We start from the raw sequence: 17,970 nt of genomic DNA on the forward strand, positions 1-17,970 counted from the left end.
AAGTCACCATTGATCTTCATGAGCAGAGTCAAGTCACCAATGATCGTCATGAGCAGAGTCAAGTCACCATTGATCTTCCTGAATCCAGTCTAAACTCTGCGGAACTACCAGAGCTTCTCCATGTCTCTGCTGAACTACCAAAGCCTCTCCACGTCTCTGCTGAACTACCAGATCCTCTCCACGTCTCAGCGAACTCTCTGAGCACTCGACTGATCCTGTCGTGACCAAGGAGGCCACCCTTAACTTGTTCATGTTCTCTGTTTCAGACTTGCCTATCCAGACTTGCTCTCATGTATCATCGATCCCACTGTGGTGGTCTTCGGTGCCGCCCTGGGGGGCTCTTGTCTCGACCGTACGGCTGTGGTGGTCTTCTGGGCCGCCCTGGTGGGCTTCTGTCTTGACCGCACGGATGTGGTGGTCTTCTGCACCGCCCTGGTGGGCTTCTTTCTCGACCGCACGGCTGTGGTGGTCTTCTGCGCCGCCCTGGTGGGCTTCTGTCTCGACCGCACGGAGGTGGTGGTCTTCTGCGCCACCCTGGTGGGCTTCTGTTTCACCTGCGTGCCTGCGCTCCACCTCCCTCCTGGTCTCTGTGTTCCTTGGTCTCTTCTTGGTTTCGGATGGAGCATCTGGTAGCTGCTCCGTGGAGGAGGGGGTAATGTCACGCTGTCTGGTCTCTGTTTCCCTAGGTGTCCACTAGTGGTCTCACTTCCCCATAGGCACCTCACCGCAGGCACTACAATATAACTTACTTTCCGTCACCTAGTTTCCTCGCGTTTCCTAGTCCTTGAGTTCCTGTTCTTGTTCCTGTTTGTTTGTTTGTTAGTTAGTTTGTTTCTGTTTGGATATTGTTGGTTACGACCCCAGCTTGTTTTTGACCCTGATTTGGATTACCCTTAATAAAAAAAACAATGCACTTGGATCTTCCGTCTCCTGTGTTCCCGTTCGTGACAGCATCAGAATGTGGAAGAAAGGGGATTTAAGTGATTTTGAATTGGTTGTTTGTGCTAGATGGGCTGGTCTGAGTATTTCAAAAACTGCTGATCTACTAGGATTTTAATACACAACCATCTCTATGGTTAACAGAGAATGGTCCGAAAAAGAGAAGTTGTTGTGTGGATGACTGGTTAGAGATGATAGAAAGGCAACAGTTACTCAAATAACCACTAGTTACAACCAAGGTATGCAGAATAGCATCTCTGAAAGCACAACATGTCGAACCCTAAAGCAGATGGGCTACAGCAGCAGAAGAAAACAGCGGGTGCCACTCCTGTCAGCTAAGAACAGGAAATGGAGGCTACAGTTCGCACAGGCTCACCAAAATTTGGAAAATATAAGATTGGAAAAACGTTGCCTGGTCTGCTGAGTCTCGGTCTCTGCTTCGACATTCAGATGGTAGGGTCAGAATTAGAATTTGCCTTTAATAAAATGAAAGCATGGATCCATCCTGCCTTGTCTCAACGGTTCAAACTGGTGGTGGTTGTGTAATGTGTGGGGGATATTTTCTTGGCACACTTTGGGCCTCACAAAGCTCAAATCATCTCACATGAGTTCACTATACTCAAATGGCCTCCACAGTCACCAGATCTCAATGCAATAGAGCAACTTTGGGATGTGGTGGAACGGAAGATTCACATCATGGATGTGCAGCCGACAAATCTGCAGCAACTGAGTGTGTGTGTGTGTGTGTGTGTGTGTGTGTACATGTTTTTGTGACATATCAGGTCACAACTTTATATAATGACATGGGTATGACACAGGTATTACAAGGAGAGGGTGACTTATGAGGACATAACCCATGTCCCCATTTTTCAAAACGCTTATAAATCATACAGAATGAGTTTTTTGAGAAAGTAAAAATGCACAAAGTTTCCTGTGAGGGTTAGGGTTAGGTCTAGGGTTTGTGTAGGGCCATAGAATATACAGTTTGTACATTATAAAAACCATTACACCTATGGGATGTCCCCACTTTTCACAAAAACAAACATTCCTCCTGGTGACTAAGTAGCCTAGAGTGAAACTTCAGAAAAGTTTACAGTGAATTAAATGCCAGACAAGCCTACAGCTTATAATAATTACCAGAAAGAAAAAAAAATCTGTAACACTTTAGTTTATAGACCAATTCTCACAATTTACTAGTTGCTTATTAGCATGCATATTGGCTGTTTATTGGTACTTAAAAAATGTAAAACATATACAGTGTCCCCATTACCATGTTCTATATCCCTTAGCTTTGCCTAATACCTAATCTTAACAACTACCCTACTAACTATTAATATGGAGTAATTAGGAATTTATAGAGACAAAAGTCATAGTTAATAGTTAGTTAATAGTGAGAATTGGTCCCTAAACTAAAGTGTGACCAAAAGGTCTGCATAATACAGCATTTTTAAATATAAACTATCCTGAAATACACTAGGACTTTTATTTTGACGTATTTATGCTGTACTATTAAAAATAATATAGTATGCACTCTTACAACAATAAATTACAATATAAACACCAGTAATTGATCAATAGAAAATACACAAATCACTTAGAATAAATGAGTGCTATTCTTTGATTGTGAACTTTGAAACGTGCAGATTTTAGTGAATACAACTTTCACATTGTTTTTTTCTAATAGCCATTATGTGGAGTCAGAAGATACTGAATATAGCAAGTTATATGCATACATTTAAAGTACTTTTGTGCTGTTTGAAGTAAGGACTTCATGAATAAAACAACAAAAAGCCTTTCTAGCCATATGATGGCCATTTAAAATCTATTTCTGTGCTTATTCATTAATTTCAGAGAATGGCTTTTCTTCAGGGTGTTAGTACCTTTGCATGCGGCTGCTGAAAGGTGACTCTTGAATTGTTGGCCAGGGCAGAGTACCTCAAAAGGTTGGTGGGTGTGGCTGGAAATCTGTGTAAACTTCCTGTCTGGCTGTGTAGGACAGACGAGAAGCAAATATGCACGGTCTCCTTCAGGGCTTTCAGCTGTGACTCCTGCAACAAATTAAGTGAGACAACACGTGATATTAATGGGGAAATCTTTATCATGCTGTCATCTGTTTATTTTCTCCACACGCTCTGTAAAAAATGGCAAAATCCCTGACCTAATAAGATAAAAGAATACATTTTTAAAGTTTGCATTTTAAAAGATAGCAGAATAGAAAAACACTAAATCTGAATTGGAACAATGAAATGGATCAGTTCCTGACTTACCTTATCCAGCGCTGCCTTCTCCAGTTCATCTTTGGCCATTTTGAGTTTATTCTCCAAGTCCATCAGTTGCTGACCCTGCACAGAAGAGGCATTGATGGCTCTTATCATCTTACCAAACTGACATGAGCCTCAGTTCAAACTGTGTATATATTTAAAGTGCTTTCCAGAGTCTAGAGATGCTTGTCTTTAGCATTGTTTATTCAGTACATGTGTAATTACAAATTAGATTATCAACAGTTTAAATAAATCATTTGGATTTAAAGAAGTTGAAAATGATTTACAAAGTATTTTAAGCTTTAAAAGGAGAGTAACATGGTCAATTACTGACCAAGAAATATTCCAGAATCTTAAATATGTCTTTCTTAAATATTTCATGTTTTACCTATATTTCTTCGTTTTAAAAATCCTGAAAAAAAAAAAACTTTTAAATCCTTAAAATCCTAAATTGGCTGTTTAATTTCAAAGTTTAAGACTTTAATCTTATATGTTCAATTTGGTCACGGACATTGTGGATAATGAGCTATTCAAACAACCATAATTTCTGCTAGATTTACCTTTAGATCTTTACCTGTCTAGGTTTATTTATACTTAATATACTTTGGGTTGCATGAACTCTACTGTGAATGCTTATATAATTGAGTGTGATGCTCTTCTTTGAGGCAGAACTACATAATGACTAGCCCTCAGTATGTCATTAGTTTAGTTTCATAAATATTGCTATATGACTGAGAAGCTGTTTGTGCAGTCAACAACAGACTCATTAAGGTGTGAACAGGTGATAGAGATTGCCCATCTGGGATCATTAGCACACGTTATCTGGGAGACGAAAAGTAGAGTGCTTGGATATAAGAGAGAAATTTGGTATTCATGTTACAGAATTAACTCAAATGTTCACAGAGTTTCTTCAATATAGGTAGTCTAAAATCTAACATGAACAGGGCATGATTTTACATTTTCACAAGTTTGAATGTTCTTGAAATCATAAAAAAGTTTGTGATTAGCTTTTTAGAAAGAGGTGAGACCTTTATAAAATACTAAAGCCTTTAGCTTTGAGCAAGAAACAATCAAATCAATGGAAGACACACCAGTCTAAAGAAAAATAGCTCTAAGATAGTGTTTTTCTCAGCGATTCAGTGGTTAAGCATGGACTTACACAAAGTTAATACACAACAAACCACAAGTAGTATTGAAGTGAAAATAAGATTTATATGGCTGGCTGGATAAACCAAATAAATCTTTAATATTTCATTTCGTATTAAATTATAAATGTACAAATGAATGTTCCTTGTTATATAGCATATTCATAGCATAGTGTGCTATTTTGCAAGTTGGTTTGTTTTCAGTCAATACAACATTACCATAATCACAGTTAATTGTGGAATATCCTAATTGCTAGTAAGGCAACTCATGATAAAAAAAAGCAAAAAAATTTAAACTGTATTCAAAGTATAATTAAAATAAAGAACATTGCAATCATTCTGATTGTGTCTTATAACAAGCCATTATGCCATTGCCGTCACAATTTAATTTATTTAATCTTAATCTATTTGTGATTATTTTCACTGAGTTCTTTCAAGCACAACAGAGAAGAGCTACTATAGCGATTAGGGGTGTAATGGTGCGCAAAAATCACGGTTCGGTATGTACCTCGGTTTTAAAGTCACGGTTCGGTTCATTTTCGGTACAGTAAGGGAAAGAAATGCAAACATTAAACTGCAGTTTGTTTATTACTATAAACTTTTTTAACAATTTGTTTACACATTTTTGTTTAATACTTTTTAATAAAAAAATAATAAAATATAATTTATAATAAAATAACAAAAGAATAAGAAATAAAATACTGCTGCAAAGTTCTCCACTAAATAAAATACTCATACTCAGACCAATATCATATAATAAAATATAATGAAAAATATAAATAAATAACTATGATTACAGTGCAGCATTACCGATCCCAGCTTGTAGGCCTGCTCATATTTAAAAAATATATATAACTTTTCCAAAGTGTAAAGTGCAGCATCAGCAGTTTCAGTTTTTACACCTGCTCAGATTTCGTTATTACGTTGGACCGATCGGAATTAAGAGCAAAGGTCTGTTTAAATGCCGACGGGAGCTGCGTTTGAATTACAATCGTTTTTTTTCCTAGTTGTAGTGATGTTCACACTCGCGTGATGCCATACTGTTGACGGTGTCCTTTATCAGTAGGCTTTATATTTATGCTCAACATGAAGTATACAACCCGAATTCCAGAAAAGTTGGGACGTTTTTTAAATTTTAATAAAATGAAAACTAAAGGAATTTCAAATCACATGAGCCAATATTTTATTCACAAGAGAACATAGATAACGTAGCAAATGTTTAAACTGAGAAATTTTACACTTTTATCCACTTAATTAGCTGATTTAAAATTTAATGCCTGCTACAGGTCTCAAAAAAGTTGGCACGGGGGCAACAAATGGCTAAAAAAGCAAACGGTTTTGAAAAGATTCAGCTGGGAGAACATCTAGTGATTAATTAAGTTAATTGATATCAGGTCTGTAACATGATTAGCTATAAAAGCTTTGTCTTAGAGACTGCGTAAAAAAATTGTGGAAAACTTTAAAAACAATGTTCCTCAACGTCAAATTGCAAAGGCTTTGCAAATCTCATCATCTACAGTGCATAACATCATCAAAAGATTCAGAGAAACTGGAGAAATCTCTGTGCGTAAGGGACAAGGCCGGAGACCTTTATTGGATGACCGTGGTCTTCGGGCTCTCAGACGACACTGCATCACTCATCGGCATGATTGTGTAAATGACATTACTAAATGGGCCCAGGAATACTTTCAGAAACCACTGTCGGTAAACACAATCCGCCGTGCCATCAGCAGATGCCAACTAAAGCTCTATCATGCAAAAAGGAAGCCATATGTGAACATGGTCCAGAAGCGCCGTCGTGTCCTGTGGGCCAAGGCTCATTTAAAATGGACTATTTCAAAGTAGAATAGTGTTTTATGGTCAGACGAGTCCAAATTTGACATTCTTGTTGGAAATCACGGACGCCGTGTCCTCCGGGCTAAAGAGGAGGGAGACCTTCCAGCATGTTATCAGCGTTCAGTTCAAAAGCCAGCATCTCTGATGGTATGGGGGTGCATAAGTGCATACGGTATGGGCAGCTTGCATGTTTTGGAAGGCTCTGTGAATGCTGAAAGGTATATAAAGGTTTTAGAGCTACATATGCTTCCCTCCAAACAACGTCTATTTCAGGGAAGGCCTTGTTTATTTCAGCAGGACAATGCAAAACCACATACTGCAGCTATAACAACAGCATGGCTTCGTCGTAGAAGAGTCCGGGTGCTAACCTGGCCTGCCTGCAGTCCAGATCTTTCACTTATAGAGAACATTTGGCGCATCATTAAACGAAAAATATGTCAAAGACGACCACGAACTCTTCAGCAGCTGGAAATCTATATAAGGCAAGAATGGGACCAAATTCCAACAGCAAAACTCCAGCAACTCATAGCCTCAATGCCCAGACGTCTTCAAACTGTTTTGAAAAGAAAAGGAGATGCTACACCATGGTAAACATGCCCCGTCCCAACTATTTTGAGACCTGTAGCAGAAATCAAAATTGAAATGAGCTCATTTTGTGCATAAAGTTGTAAACTTTCTCAGTTTAAACATTTGCTATGTTATCTATGTTCTATTGTGAATAAAATTTGGCTCATGTGATTTGAAATTCTTTTAGTTTTCATTTTATTAAAATTTAAAAAACGTCCCAACTTTTCCGGAATTCGGGTTGTAGATATTGTTGTCGTGAAGACAAGATCCTGGTCTGTCGGCGGTCTCCCTCTATGTCACCCACAGTAGCAGCAGCGCGCCAGCGCCGCACCAGGCACGATTCTGGTGTTTAAAGACACAGAAAACGCAAAGCAACTGACACGCCACGCTCACGCTCACGCCACGCAGCCAGTGTGTCACCGGCCTTAGAATCAGCAGCAGGGCGGGATTTGCGCTGAACGCGGAGACTTCCGCCACTTAATATGTTCGTTTGGAAACACGAAAATGTATCTATGTTCCGCAAACAAAATATTGCATTCGGTCATTCGGTACACACGTGCACCGTACCGAAAGCCCTGTACCGAAACGGTCCGGTACGAATACACGTACCATTACACCCCTAATAGCGATGGATTGCAAAAGCTGAATCTTAAACAAGAAAGACTTATTGATAAAGGAACTGATGCTAGACCAGGTAATAAAGGACAACTACTGTACCAAAAAAAATTCTAATAATTTACATCATCAAGTTTTGATTAAACATCAGTGCCACACAACATGTAACAGTCTATGAATAATTTGACGTGCATAATTCAGACACTTCACTCCAACACAACAAGACATGATTGTGATAAATTGCAGCACTTTAAATAAGAAATAAAGAAAATCCATTTAATTCTGGCTAGATCTGGGGAAAATACTTTGACAAAGCAATCTTGCTTATTCTCCTTCTCTAGCTTTTTGCCGTGCTAGCCTAAGCCTCTGAATATTCCTCCTTTGCTTCCCATTACTGAACAATGCCTCTTCAAACCAACTCATACTTAAAAGGCAACTCTAGATAAAAACTCTGAAAATAACTTCTTTAATCATGAATATAAAAGGAGGAAGGATAATCTTCCTACATTAATTTCAAACAGGGAATGCAGAAATAGATGTACAGAAGCATAGATGTTAAGAAGCAATAGTTTTAAAGTGATGCACTTTGTGTGAAAACCCAGAGTTTATATGATGGTACCAAAGGGCAATATGCTGGAAATATCAGCTGACATTTTCCCATCTAACACTGCAAATAAGAGAGGAAAGGTCAACCTGCATGGCAGGAAAGGTCACTGTTTTTTACATGAATCTTCACTCTCATCTTACATGAAAAGGTCAAACCATTCAATTAGAATGCACATATTACTCCTAGTTTGTTTTATTTTGGCGAGAAATGCAGATTATTATGTCTGATTTTTAGGACAGTGACATTCACGTTGCTTTGTTTCTGCTTTCAAAAACATCTCAGAAGTTAGTGTGGTTAAAAGCGGTTAAAGACCCCATTTAGCATGAGAGGTTTGTGGCTCTTACATCATTTTGGAAGCTGAAAATGCTTGCTTATTTCTAAAAGTTGATAAAACTAACTTCTAGCAAATTAATTTGAATTATTTTTGTTCTGGTTAAACTTTATACGGTACCTTTCCAAAGTTTGGCCAGCAGTAGGTTTTTTTATTTTTATTTATACTTAATTCACAAAGGAGTGACAAGACATTTGTAATGTTATAAAAGATCTCTATTGTAAATAAATGCTCTATTGGAAAAATCACACCTGAGCAATGCATGCGACTAGTTTCTCCATACAGGACGTGTCTTGAAGCTGTCAATACCAACAGATTTTTTTGTACAAAATATGCAATACATTTCAGTAGTTCAATACTTTTTCCTTGTGTCATTAATTTATTACATATACATAGTTACACATAACTAAATTTCTGAACTTATTTGTTGTGTTTTATTTGTATGTATGGATTAGTTTGGTTTTTACCGAATATTTCATGTCAACAGCACTTTTAGAAACATATTTGGTTAAGAATGAAAATCGGGTTTTGATTATGCAACCTAAAAAATAACCTAAAACAACAAATAGCAATGTCAGCTGATGCCAGTATTGGATATCAAACCAAACCAAATATCAGCGTCTTATGGCTCTGTGTCCCTGCTGGGAATATTCACAACATTAAATTCTTAGCACAATTAAACTAAAGATCTGGTGATGTGTCCTGACTGACTGATATAGTAAACTGAATCGGAAATATTTTGTATATGGTTAGAGTAACAAGACAACAATAGTAAGCCAAACAGGACTTTCTTTGAGCTCAAGAACTGTGGGTAAATAGCTCAGGTAAAATCATCTTTTAAATGAGGTGTTAAGGCCCCTGTGCACCATGCAAGGGTACAGTAATGACACATGCTCTTTGTTTGGTTCTTACCTTAAAAATTAAATCCTTTTTGCCATACCTCAGCTCTTTCAGTTGGGATTGGATTTTTTTGGACTGCAAAATGAAGATAAGAGAGAATGTGTGTTAGCTTATTCAAATAGTAAAATTGGTTTTAGATTGTGTAGCAGGCTTTTTGTGGCCGCTCCGAAGTGTTCCTTTGTATACGTTTCCTGGGCAAAGCTCCAATTCAAAGGAGAGACCTTCACTAAGCAAGAAAATATAAAACTCTTCCCTTCAGTGGACTGCAGGGACCACTCGATGATGCAAACACATTAACACATCAACACCCAGGCATACACACTTGCAAAGTAACACTCACTCCATGGTATGGTATTGTCTTGGCTTGCTGCCTGTGGATTGCTGCCACAGTTGTAAACATTTAAAGAATCACACATGCCATTTCTCCACACACACATTCACTCCTCTTACACAATAGCATCAATGCCTTCAGTAATCTCTTAGTAACTGAAGTGTACAGCACCTCCACAAAACTAATGAGACTTAATTCCTCTCTCCCTCTTAGAGAAGCAAAATCACACTGCCAATACACTTGGAATATTTTTTATTATTATTATCATTAGCTTGGAATGAGTTGAGGATGGTTGCACTTGAATCTAGCACTAACCTAGAAAATGTGTGTTTAAATACATACTGTTTCGGGTCTCTCTTTAAAAAAAAAAAAGTAACAAAAACATTTTATTCTGCAAGAATGCAATAAAATGTTTTAAAATTGACAGCATAGATAGATAGTCATTGATTCAAGTAAAGTATGTTCTTTCAAACTTGAAATTCATCAAGGAAACAACAACAAAAAAGATAATATTTTTTAACATTCATAATAATGCTTCTTGAGCACCAAATCAGCATATTAGAATTTTGTTCTGAAGGATCATATGACACTGAAGACTGGAGTAATTGTAAACTATAATAATATTTCAGAATATTACTGTTTTTACTGCATTGATCAAATAAATGCAGCCCTGGCAAGCATAAGGTAATGTTTTATTCACTTTATTATTTTTTTAAACACTATTTGGTTATGATTTGCAATAAAATACCATTTCAGTCTTTCTACTTCAAAGGTTTGTTCACAATTATTGTAAAAAAAAAAATTACTTAAACATTTCTGAATAAAAAATGTTTCTTCACCAAAGTGTAAGATAAAACCCTTTTGTCAATAATTTTACTAATTTTGTAATTAGTTTTGTATTCAAACTCAAAAATCTGAGGGTGGCATGTGAATAGGTTTGAATATGCATAATGTGTCTTCGGTAACACTTTATTTTAGGGTCTCTTAACTAGTTGCTTATTAGCATGCATATTACTAGAATATTGGCCATTTATTAGTAGTAATTAAGCACATATTAATGCCTTATTCTACATGACATTATTCTACATCTCTAAATCCTACCCAATACCTAAATTTAACAACTACCTTACTAACTATTAATAAGCAGCAAATTAGGAATTTATTGAGGGAAAAGTAGTTAATAGTGAATAAGTGTTCCCTATTCTAAAGTGTTACTCTATTTGGAACTGTGTTTGAGTGCAAAAAAGTCACCACAACATACCTCCTCTGCATGTATGTCACAGAGCTTGTTCCCGGACAGAAGTTTGTTCTTCAGGCTTTTATTCTGCAAGACAAAAAAATGCAACAAATAGAGATATACTGTACCGACGGCTTTGTAACATCAAGCATGAAACAAGCTCCGACATCTTGTTTTATCTAGGTAAATACACTCAATTTAATGGTACCCCTGTCCCTGCAGACAAAAGCAATGCTTCAACTGTTTCCATTGAGCTCATTTTGACAGTTCCCTCACAAGCTTATTGAAGCTCAAGGTGACCCAGGAGTATATGCCTCATTTCTGTAATAACCTGCAGTGGATGTCTTTATGGAAATAGATGATGGTAGATTAAGAATCAATACAGAGATGATGGTGGTGGTGAGTTTAATCTAGTGATTTTCTCCACCTCCTCTTTTTTATTTCTCTCTGTTCGTTTCCTTTTGCTTTTATTTTTTTCTCTCATTATCTCTCTCTCTCTGCCTCAATTTCTCACTTCCTTCGTCTCTGTGTTGGTCTCAGATGCAAATGAGCACGCTTTTAGTGGCAATGTCACCCAGTTTCAGACCCCCAGGATATTGCAGGACTTTTTGCTGATAATTGCGGCTCCAAAAATGACTGAATTTCCATTGGCTTTTCTCTAAAATTGCGATGCTACTTGTGGTATTTTTGGCGTTGTTTTGAAGTGAAAATCCAGCAACGATCATGTAATTAATGCAAGTGACAATAGAAGTACAACTGTAATTATTTTAGTGCATAATAACTATATATGCAGTATGCATTGAAATATTAAGACAACTATGATGAAATAGCCTGCATATTTGTGTATTTTGTTTTCAGCATAAAAAAATAATAATAATAAGAAGAATGTGTCCACAGAGGGATTATGTTAATGAAACACAATTCAGCAAAGGAAACATAAAATTGATAACATTGTTCTAAAATATTTATATTTTAAATAAATGCTAGTCATTTTAACTTTATATTCCCGAAAGAGTATCACAGTTTCCACAAAAATATTAAGCAGATCAACTGTTTTCAACATTTATAATAATAAGAAATATCTCTTGAGCAGCAAATCAGCATATTAAAATGATTTCTGAAATAATGGCTTCAGCTTTGCCATTACAGGAATAAATCACATTTTAAAATATATTGAAATTGATTTAATAAAGTATTTCACTATATTACCGTTTTCTCCACTTTATTTTTTTATATATAAATGCGGTGGTAAGAGACTTCTTTCAAAAACATTAATCTTACAGAACCCAAACTTTTGAACACTAAAGTACAGACAATTACAAATTACTAATGAAGTCAGTAAATGAGCATGACTGGAAGACTTAGTCTTAGCATTTCTGCGTGATATTTATGTGAAGATCAAAGGAACATTTTAAATTGCATTTTGAAGGGCACTGTAGGAACGGGACACCTTTTATAGGGTCATTCCAAATGAACTTGAGTAACTGGAGAGAACACAGAGACAAGGTTGGATGCTTAAGTTTTATTTGTCTCAACAGTCCTAACTGCTAACATGAATTTTGCTGTTGTGCTATTATTGCTTAAAATGTAAGTGGCAGTGACGTCTTTGTATAGAGTACACACATGCGAGACAGAATGAGACAAATTTCAGGGTGTTGATTAGCTAATATGGCACTTTTCCCTTTAAATTTGTATTTTTTTGGCAGAAAATTTCTGTCCAACAAAGTGGAGTTTTCATTGAATTGCACCAAATTATAGAATTCATTCAAGTGGGGAGCAAAAACGCATTTCATTCCCTTCTGCCAAGTGATGTTTGACAGAAATTCCAAAACAACTAAAAATGTCAAAGCCATTATCTCAGCAGAACACTTGCTCTTCATACCATATGTTCGTCGCTTTCGCGATTAAATTAACGCTGAGAGTTCAACATGCTCTTTTCTACTTTTACTGTAATTACAACACCTACTGTGTAACGAGTCACAGTGGCCCAAATTGACTGGAAAATATATAATAGCTGATGGACCACAGAGGTGTTACATTAAAGTGACTGTGTGTGAAAGAGAAAGAATAGGAACGGAGAAAGTTCTGTGAGCAAGTGAAAGAGTGTTTGAGGTAATGAAGCAGAATAGCATTGCAATATGATTCAATGAGGTGGAATTGGCTGAGTATCAAATCCACACACTTGCATTTCTACCCCTCCATGAAGAAGAAAGAGTACCCAAGTCTGTAAGAAAAATGGCAGCTGTCATTAAAAGTGATGTGGCTGCCCTGCTACAGACTGTAATGACACAAGGATCCACACAAGCAGATAGGCACAGTGGAGTTCAAACAACAACCATGAAAAAAATTACAGCCTTAAAGGGACGGTTTACCCAAAAATGAGATTTCTGTCACCATTTAGTCAGCCTTATGTTGTTCCAAATCTGTATGACATATGGAACTTAGTCCATACAATGAAAGCCAGTAGTGTCCAGTTGTTGTCATATAGGTTTAGATCATCATAAGGGTGAGCAAATGCTGACCAAATTTTAATTTCTGGTTGAACTATCACTATCACAAAATTCACTCAGCCACGGTATACAACACGGATACAACCAGTACTTTAACAAATTAAATCGTTATTATGCTGTCATCATCTACGGCTTGACTTCAGTTGAACTAAGGGACACAGTTTTCATTTTATGTTCAATTAAATGCCATTCCACTGTAGACTTTACCTTAAATAACACTGCATGTCGCAGTAGTTAGAACATAAATCTCTATTGAGAAAAAAATATTGTGTCATTTTTATATTTTCTCCATTAATTTACGACCAGCCGTTGGCAAAAACAAACTGCAGTGGCTGGTGATTGTTCTCTTGTTTGATGAATGAAAGCATTTACTATTGTTTTGTTTTATTTTTCATTTAATCTCACATATCATGTAAATGCTACTATAAAAAATTAAGAAAGTATATTTCTTAGAAGTTCTGAAGAATTAATACATTCATAATCCTTCCTTTAAAACAAAAAAAGGGTTCAGTACCTCTTGCTGAAGGTCTTTGATGATTTTGGTCTTCTTTTCCATCTCCATCTTTAAGAACTTTATCTGCATGGGAAAAGGGGAAACATTTTGCATATTAAAGCCCCAGCAGCATAAAAAAAAAAAAAAAAAAATAGGAAAACCCTCATCAATTGTGAATAATGGTCTAATTTTAGGAAGATTGACGTATGCTGTTAAATATACACTATATATTTATACACTATATTTTATATTTATGGCAAAATTGTATAATGTTTCTGAAGTATATAAAAATACAGCAAAAACAGTCATATTATTACAAATTAAAATAACTGTTTTCTTTACTTTACACTATTCAACATATTTCAATTATTAAACTTTATATAATTAAAGAATCAATTTAATGTATCCTTGATGAATAAAAGTATTAATTGCTAAAAAAAATATTGCACAGTAATGTACAATATGTACAGAAATATAACTGTACAGTTATGTTTGTAATTCAATGTATTAGATTATTCTGAGCTGTATTTACAAGTACCTTACATATATATATATATATATATATATATATATATATATATATATATAATAGCAAGGGTAGGTCAGATCTTACTGTACATTATCTGTGTATGACTGCAATGTAAATTCATGAAAACCTCAATCATGTTTACCCCTGCTGAACTGAACTCAAATGAAAAGAGAAACATATAAAAAATATTCCAACACGAGCCTATATAGAATACAAATGTGAAAGTGAAGGTTTCCCGAAACAATCCAGAGCGTGGTACAAACAACCAAAAAAGAATCAGAAGTGTTTATAGCCCTGAGGGTGAACCGCAGCTCCAATCAAATAGAACGTTCCACTATTGCTCCTTATTCCTTATTCCCCCAGCTCAGCCCTGGATGTCAAACTACCTCAACTCTCATTCTCTCTTTTTCCTGCCTCCAGCCCTGGTAGACACAGTGGAAAAATAACAACACATCTAAATACTGAGGTCGAGCAGCTGTGTGCGGTTCCAGACAATACGGCAGCAGCATACCTGCGGGTGTATTTATTCCGATTAGCACTTTAATTGAATTCAGTCCATAAGCTCACCTATTGATATACTGCAGTCAATGCATAGATATTTTTTCAATCTTGTTTTTTTAGATTACAATAAGATAACGCCAAAACAGCACTGCGCCAGTCATTGTATGGACCATTGTATGTCATAGATTTTCTTCTGCAAAACATTAAAGAATAAATTAATTAAGAAATATATATATTTTTTTAAATCATTTTAAGAAGATCTATTCCTTTAGAAGCTAAAACTCTCTCTAGTGCAGGAGTTTTGAATATGCCGTTTTAATAAGCTGAAATTGACTTTATTTGTCTAACCAAAACAGTTTGGTCTCAGGATAATGCGAACGGCTCAACATAATAGCTAGATAATTTAAAGGTTGTCATAAAAAAGACACTTACAAACAAACAAAAGGTCACAGCTCATTGGGCGTTTCAATGGCAGTGTAAAATGTTAACATTCCCCGGACTGAACATCCACATTGTCGCAGCTTGTGAATATATCTGGGGTTGTGAATCGGCTTTGCTTTCTGCAATTGGTGTCATTTGGTGGTGAGCTGTTCGCAGAATGGAAAAAATGACCAGAGCTGGTGAAATGCTAATTCTCAGTGATTCATTCTCATTCCAAACACGAGCCCCTGTGCCTCTATCCCCCCGCAGTACTGCGCGCAGCCACACACAGAGAGGAAACAAGAAAAGTTGCATGCAGATAATTGTGTATCTCCTCCAGAGTCAGCATGGTGCTTCCTACAGTTTTCCATAATTACTGTAACATAACTCTTCCAGACCTAAAGGTAAATGCCTAGAGAAGATAGAAGAGACTCTCTCTGAACCCTCCATGGCATCCTTTAATGAGGATTCCAGTGTTTTCCTGGTAATTAGTTTAGACAGGGATACGTAAAGAGGGTGCAGTGGTGACACAGCAGAATGAATGAAACATTCAAAATGAAGAATTCATGATATTTAGTCCATTTATGCTTCAATGCAGCAATAACAAACCTAAATGACCCTCTTTCTGTTCTGACGTATAGTTTCAAAAGAAAAAATAGACTAAAGTCTTTTAGTCATTCTACTTTAGTTTTAAAGGCAGGGTAGGTAAAAAATTTTTATAAAAAACTTTTTTTTCCAAATTTGTTTAAACTTTATTTATATATCAATACATAATTAAAATGTAAGTACTCTGAAAAAGAAAGTATAAAAATCGAGTGACTGTAGACCTCTCACGACTGTTTTAAAGACAGCTCATTATTTCCATTCACTCCACCCCCTCCCTTCTGGGCTCCTTCCAAAGCCTCTACTACGGCTCGCTAAGTAATGTTATGTTAGCTATATTACGTAGCTACGTGTTCTAATGACACATGCTTCATGAAAAAAATATGTATGATCAAAATACAAAAAGAAAGATTTACCTGTCCAGCAGAAATAAAGCCATCAAGGAGTCACTTTTCAGCCCCTTGAGTTCCCTCAGTTCTCGCAATCGCTGGAAAGCCACGCCGATATTAACTCGCGTTTTATTTCTTTGTTTATCCAAAGACTTTTTGTTCATTGCCTTTTCTTGTACTGTTACTGTCTTCCTTTTTTAGCCTGGTTTGCCTTCACTAACTGCATAGGCTGGTACTGTGAAATTTGCTTGCTGTTTCTCTGCCATTGTTTTGGTATTCCTAGGATCCGTGCCTGTTGAATTCCTCAAATCAAACGTGCACGCGCAAGTGGGCAGGTCATGTGTGGCAAAAGGGTGGTTGCCATGGTTGCGAGAGAGTGACAGTCGCCTAAGCCAATCCTATGTTTCGTCCCGAAATGGAAATAATGAGCTGTGTTTAATACAGATTAAACGGTCTAGAGTCACTCGATTTTTATACTCTTTTTATCAGAGTACTTACATTTTAATTATGCATTGATATATATAGAAAGTTTAAACAAATTTGGAAGAAAGTTGTTTATACATGTATTACCTACCCTGCCTTTAAAGGGTAAAACTTTTTTGTTACTCTTTTATTTAGTTTTCCGCATTTTAAGGGTGTTCAAATAATTAATTTGACAGTATTTGTCTTGTCAAGAACCCGGACTTGGCTTTCTCTTTAATATAAATTTATACATTGTACTTGTTTAAAAGTACATTTAAAAATTTTCAATCCTATTTTCAATTAACTTTCATGGACAATTTGTGTGTTTTAAAATAGGGTAGATAAGCATCCTTTTCTTCATTCAAAAGTGCCCCCAAAACAATGTTTCTTTAAATGCAAAAATGGTTCCAAGAAAAACATTTCATATTCATGGAACCTTTCCATTCCACAAAGGATTTTTTTAATGGTGGAAAAATATTTTTTTAAGGTCTTTTTAACCCTTGTGCATTGTTGGGGACGTTTTCGTCCACTAGGGGGTCTTATTTTGGCCACAACTTTCTCTGTGTTTGAGCTAATGGAATGATTTTTGGCCAGAAACTAAGCCTTTTTTTGCATAGGCCAATCTAAAGGGTTAATGGTCCCACCTAGTGATCAACTGTAAAATTAATTAAAATTTAACCTCTTCCCAAAAGGGAAAACCACAAACAATCAAGAATGCATGATTACATGGTGTCATGGCTTTGCAATCAAAAAATGTAGTTTTAATGGAAGTCAATGGGGCAAAAACAGCCACCAACAACAAATTAGGGAGAAAAAAATGAAATCTAATGTTGCACAAAAACTAAAAATGCATCAAAGCCAATGTTGCTACTAATCTTTGACATGCCCAAGACTGTTATAAAAAGTAAAAAAAAAAATCCAGCCACAATTACTTTTATATTGAAAATAAGTCATTTTGTGTGTTTTTTCCCCCCAAATCAGTGACATCATTTATGAACTTGGCAATTAAAGCGTTAAAATAATTGATTGGATGTTTTCATCCCGAACAACTCGAAAGGGTACAGAATTTGAACAATCCACAAGGGATAAGTACTATTTGCTGAACAGTTCTCTGGGGAAGCTGACATGGTTCTTCTATGGCATAACTGTGAAAAACTCCTGTTGAACCTTTATTTTTAAGAGTGTAACCGAAGAATCACCCATGGACAAATAAAACCAATGATTTTGTCAGTGAACAAGTGAGTGGCAAAATGCTATAGGCTATTTTGAGACAGTCCCCAAAGGCCAAGTTTAT

General features: G+C 36.1%; 1 protein-coding gene across 1 annotated transcript in view; it reads right to left on the minus strand.

The window, feature by feature from the left end:
* Positions 1-17,970, minus strand: part of LOC132101402 (leucine zipper protein 2) — a 154,655-nt gene that overhangs the window by 20,371 nt on the left and 116,314 nt on the right. The window contains exons 5-9 of the mRNA XM_059506333.1: positions 13,794-13,856; positions 10,794-10,856; positions 9,214-9,276; positions 3,207-3,281; positions 2,820-2,987 (exon numbers count right to left, since the gene is read on the minus strand). Coding sequence (XP_059362316.1) covers positions 2,820-2,987; positions 3,207-3,281; positions 9,214-9,276; positions 10,794-10,856; positions 13,794-13,856 — 432 coding nt within the window. The remainder of the gene's footprint in view (positions 1-2,819; positions 2,988-3,206; positions 3,282-9,213; positions 9,277-10,793; positions 10,857-13,793; positions 13,857-17,970) is intronic.

The sequence above is a fragment of the Carassius carassius genome, chromosome 23, assembly GCF_963082965.1.
Source record: "Carassius carassius chromosome 23, fCarCar2.1, whole genome shotgun sequence".
Taxonomy (NCBI): Eukaryota; Metazoa; Chordata; class Actinopteri; order Cypriniformes; family Cyprinidae; genus Carassius; species Carassius carassius.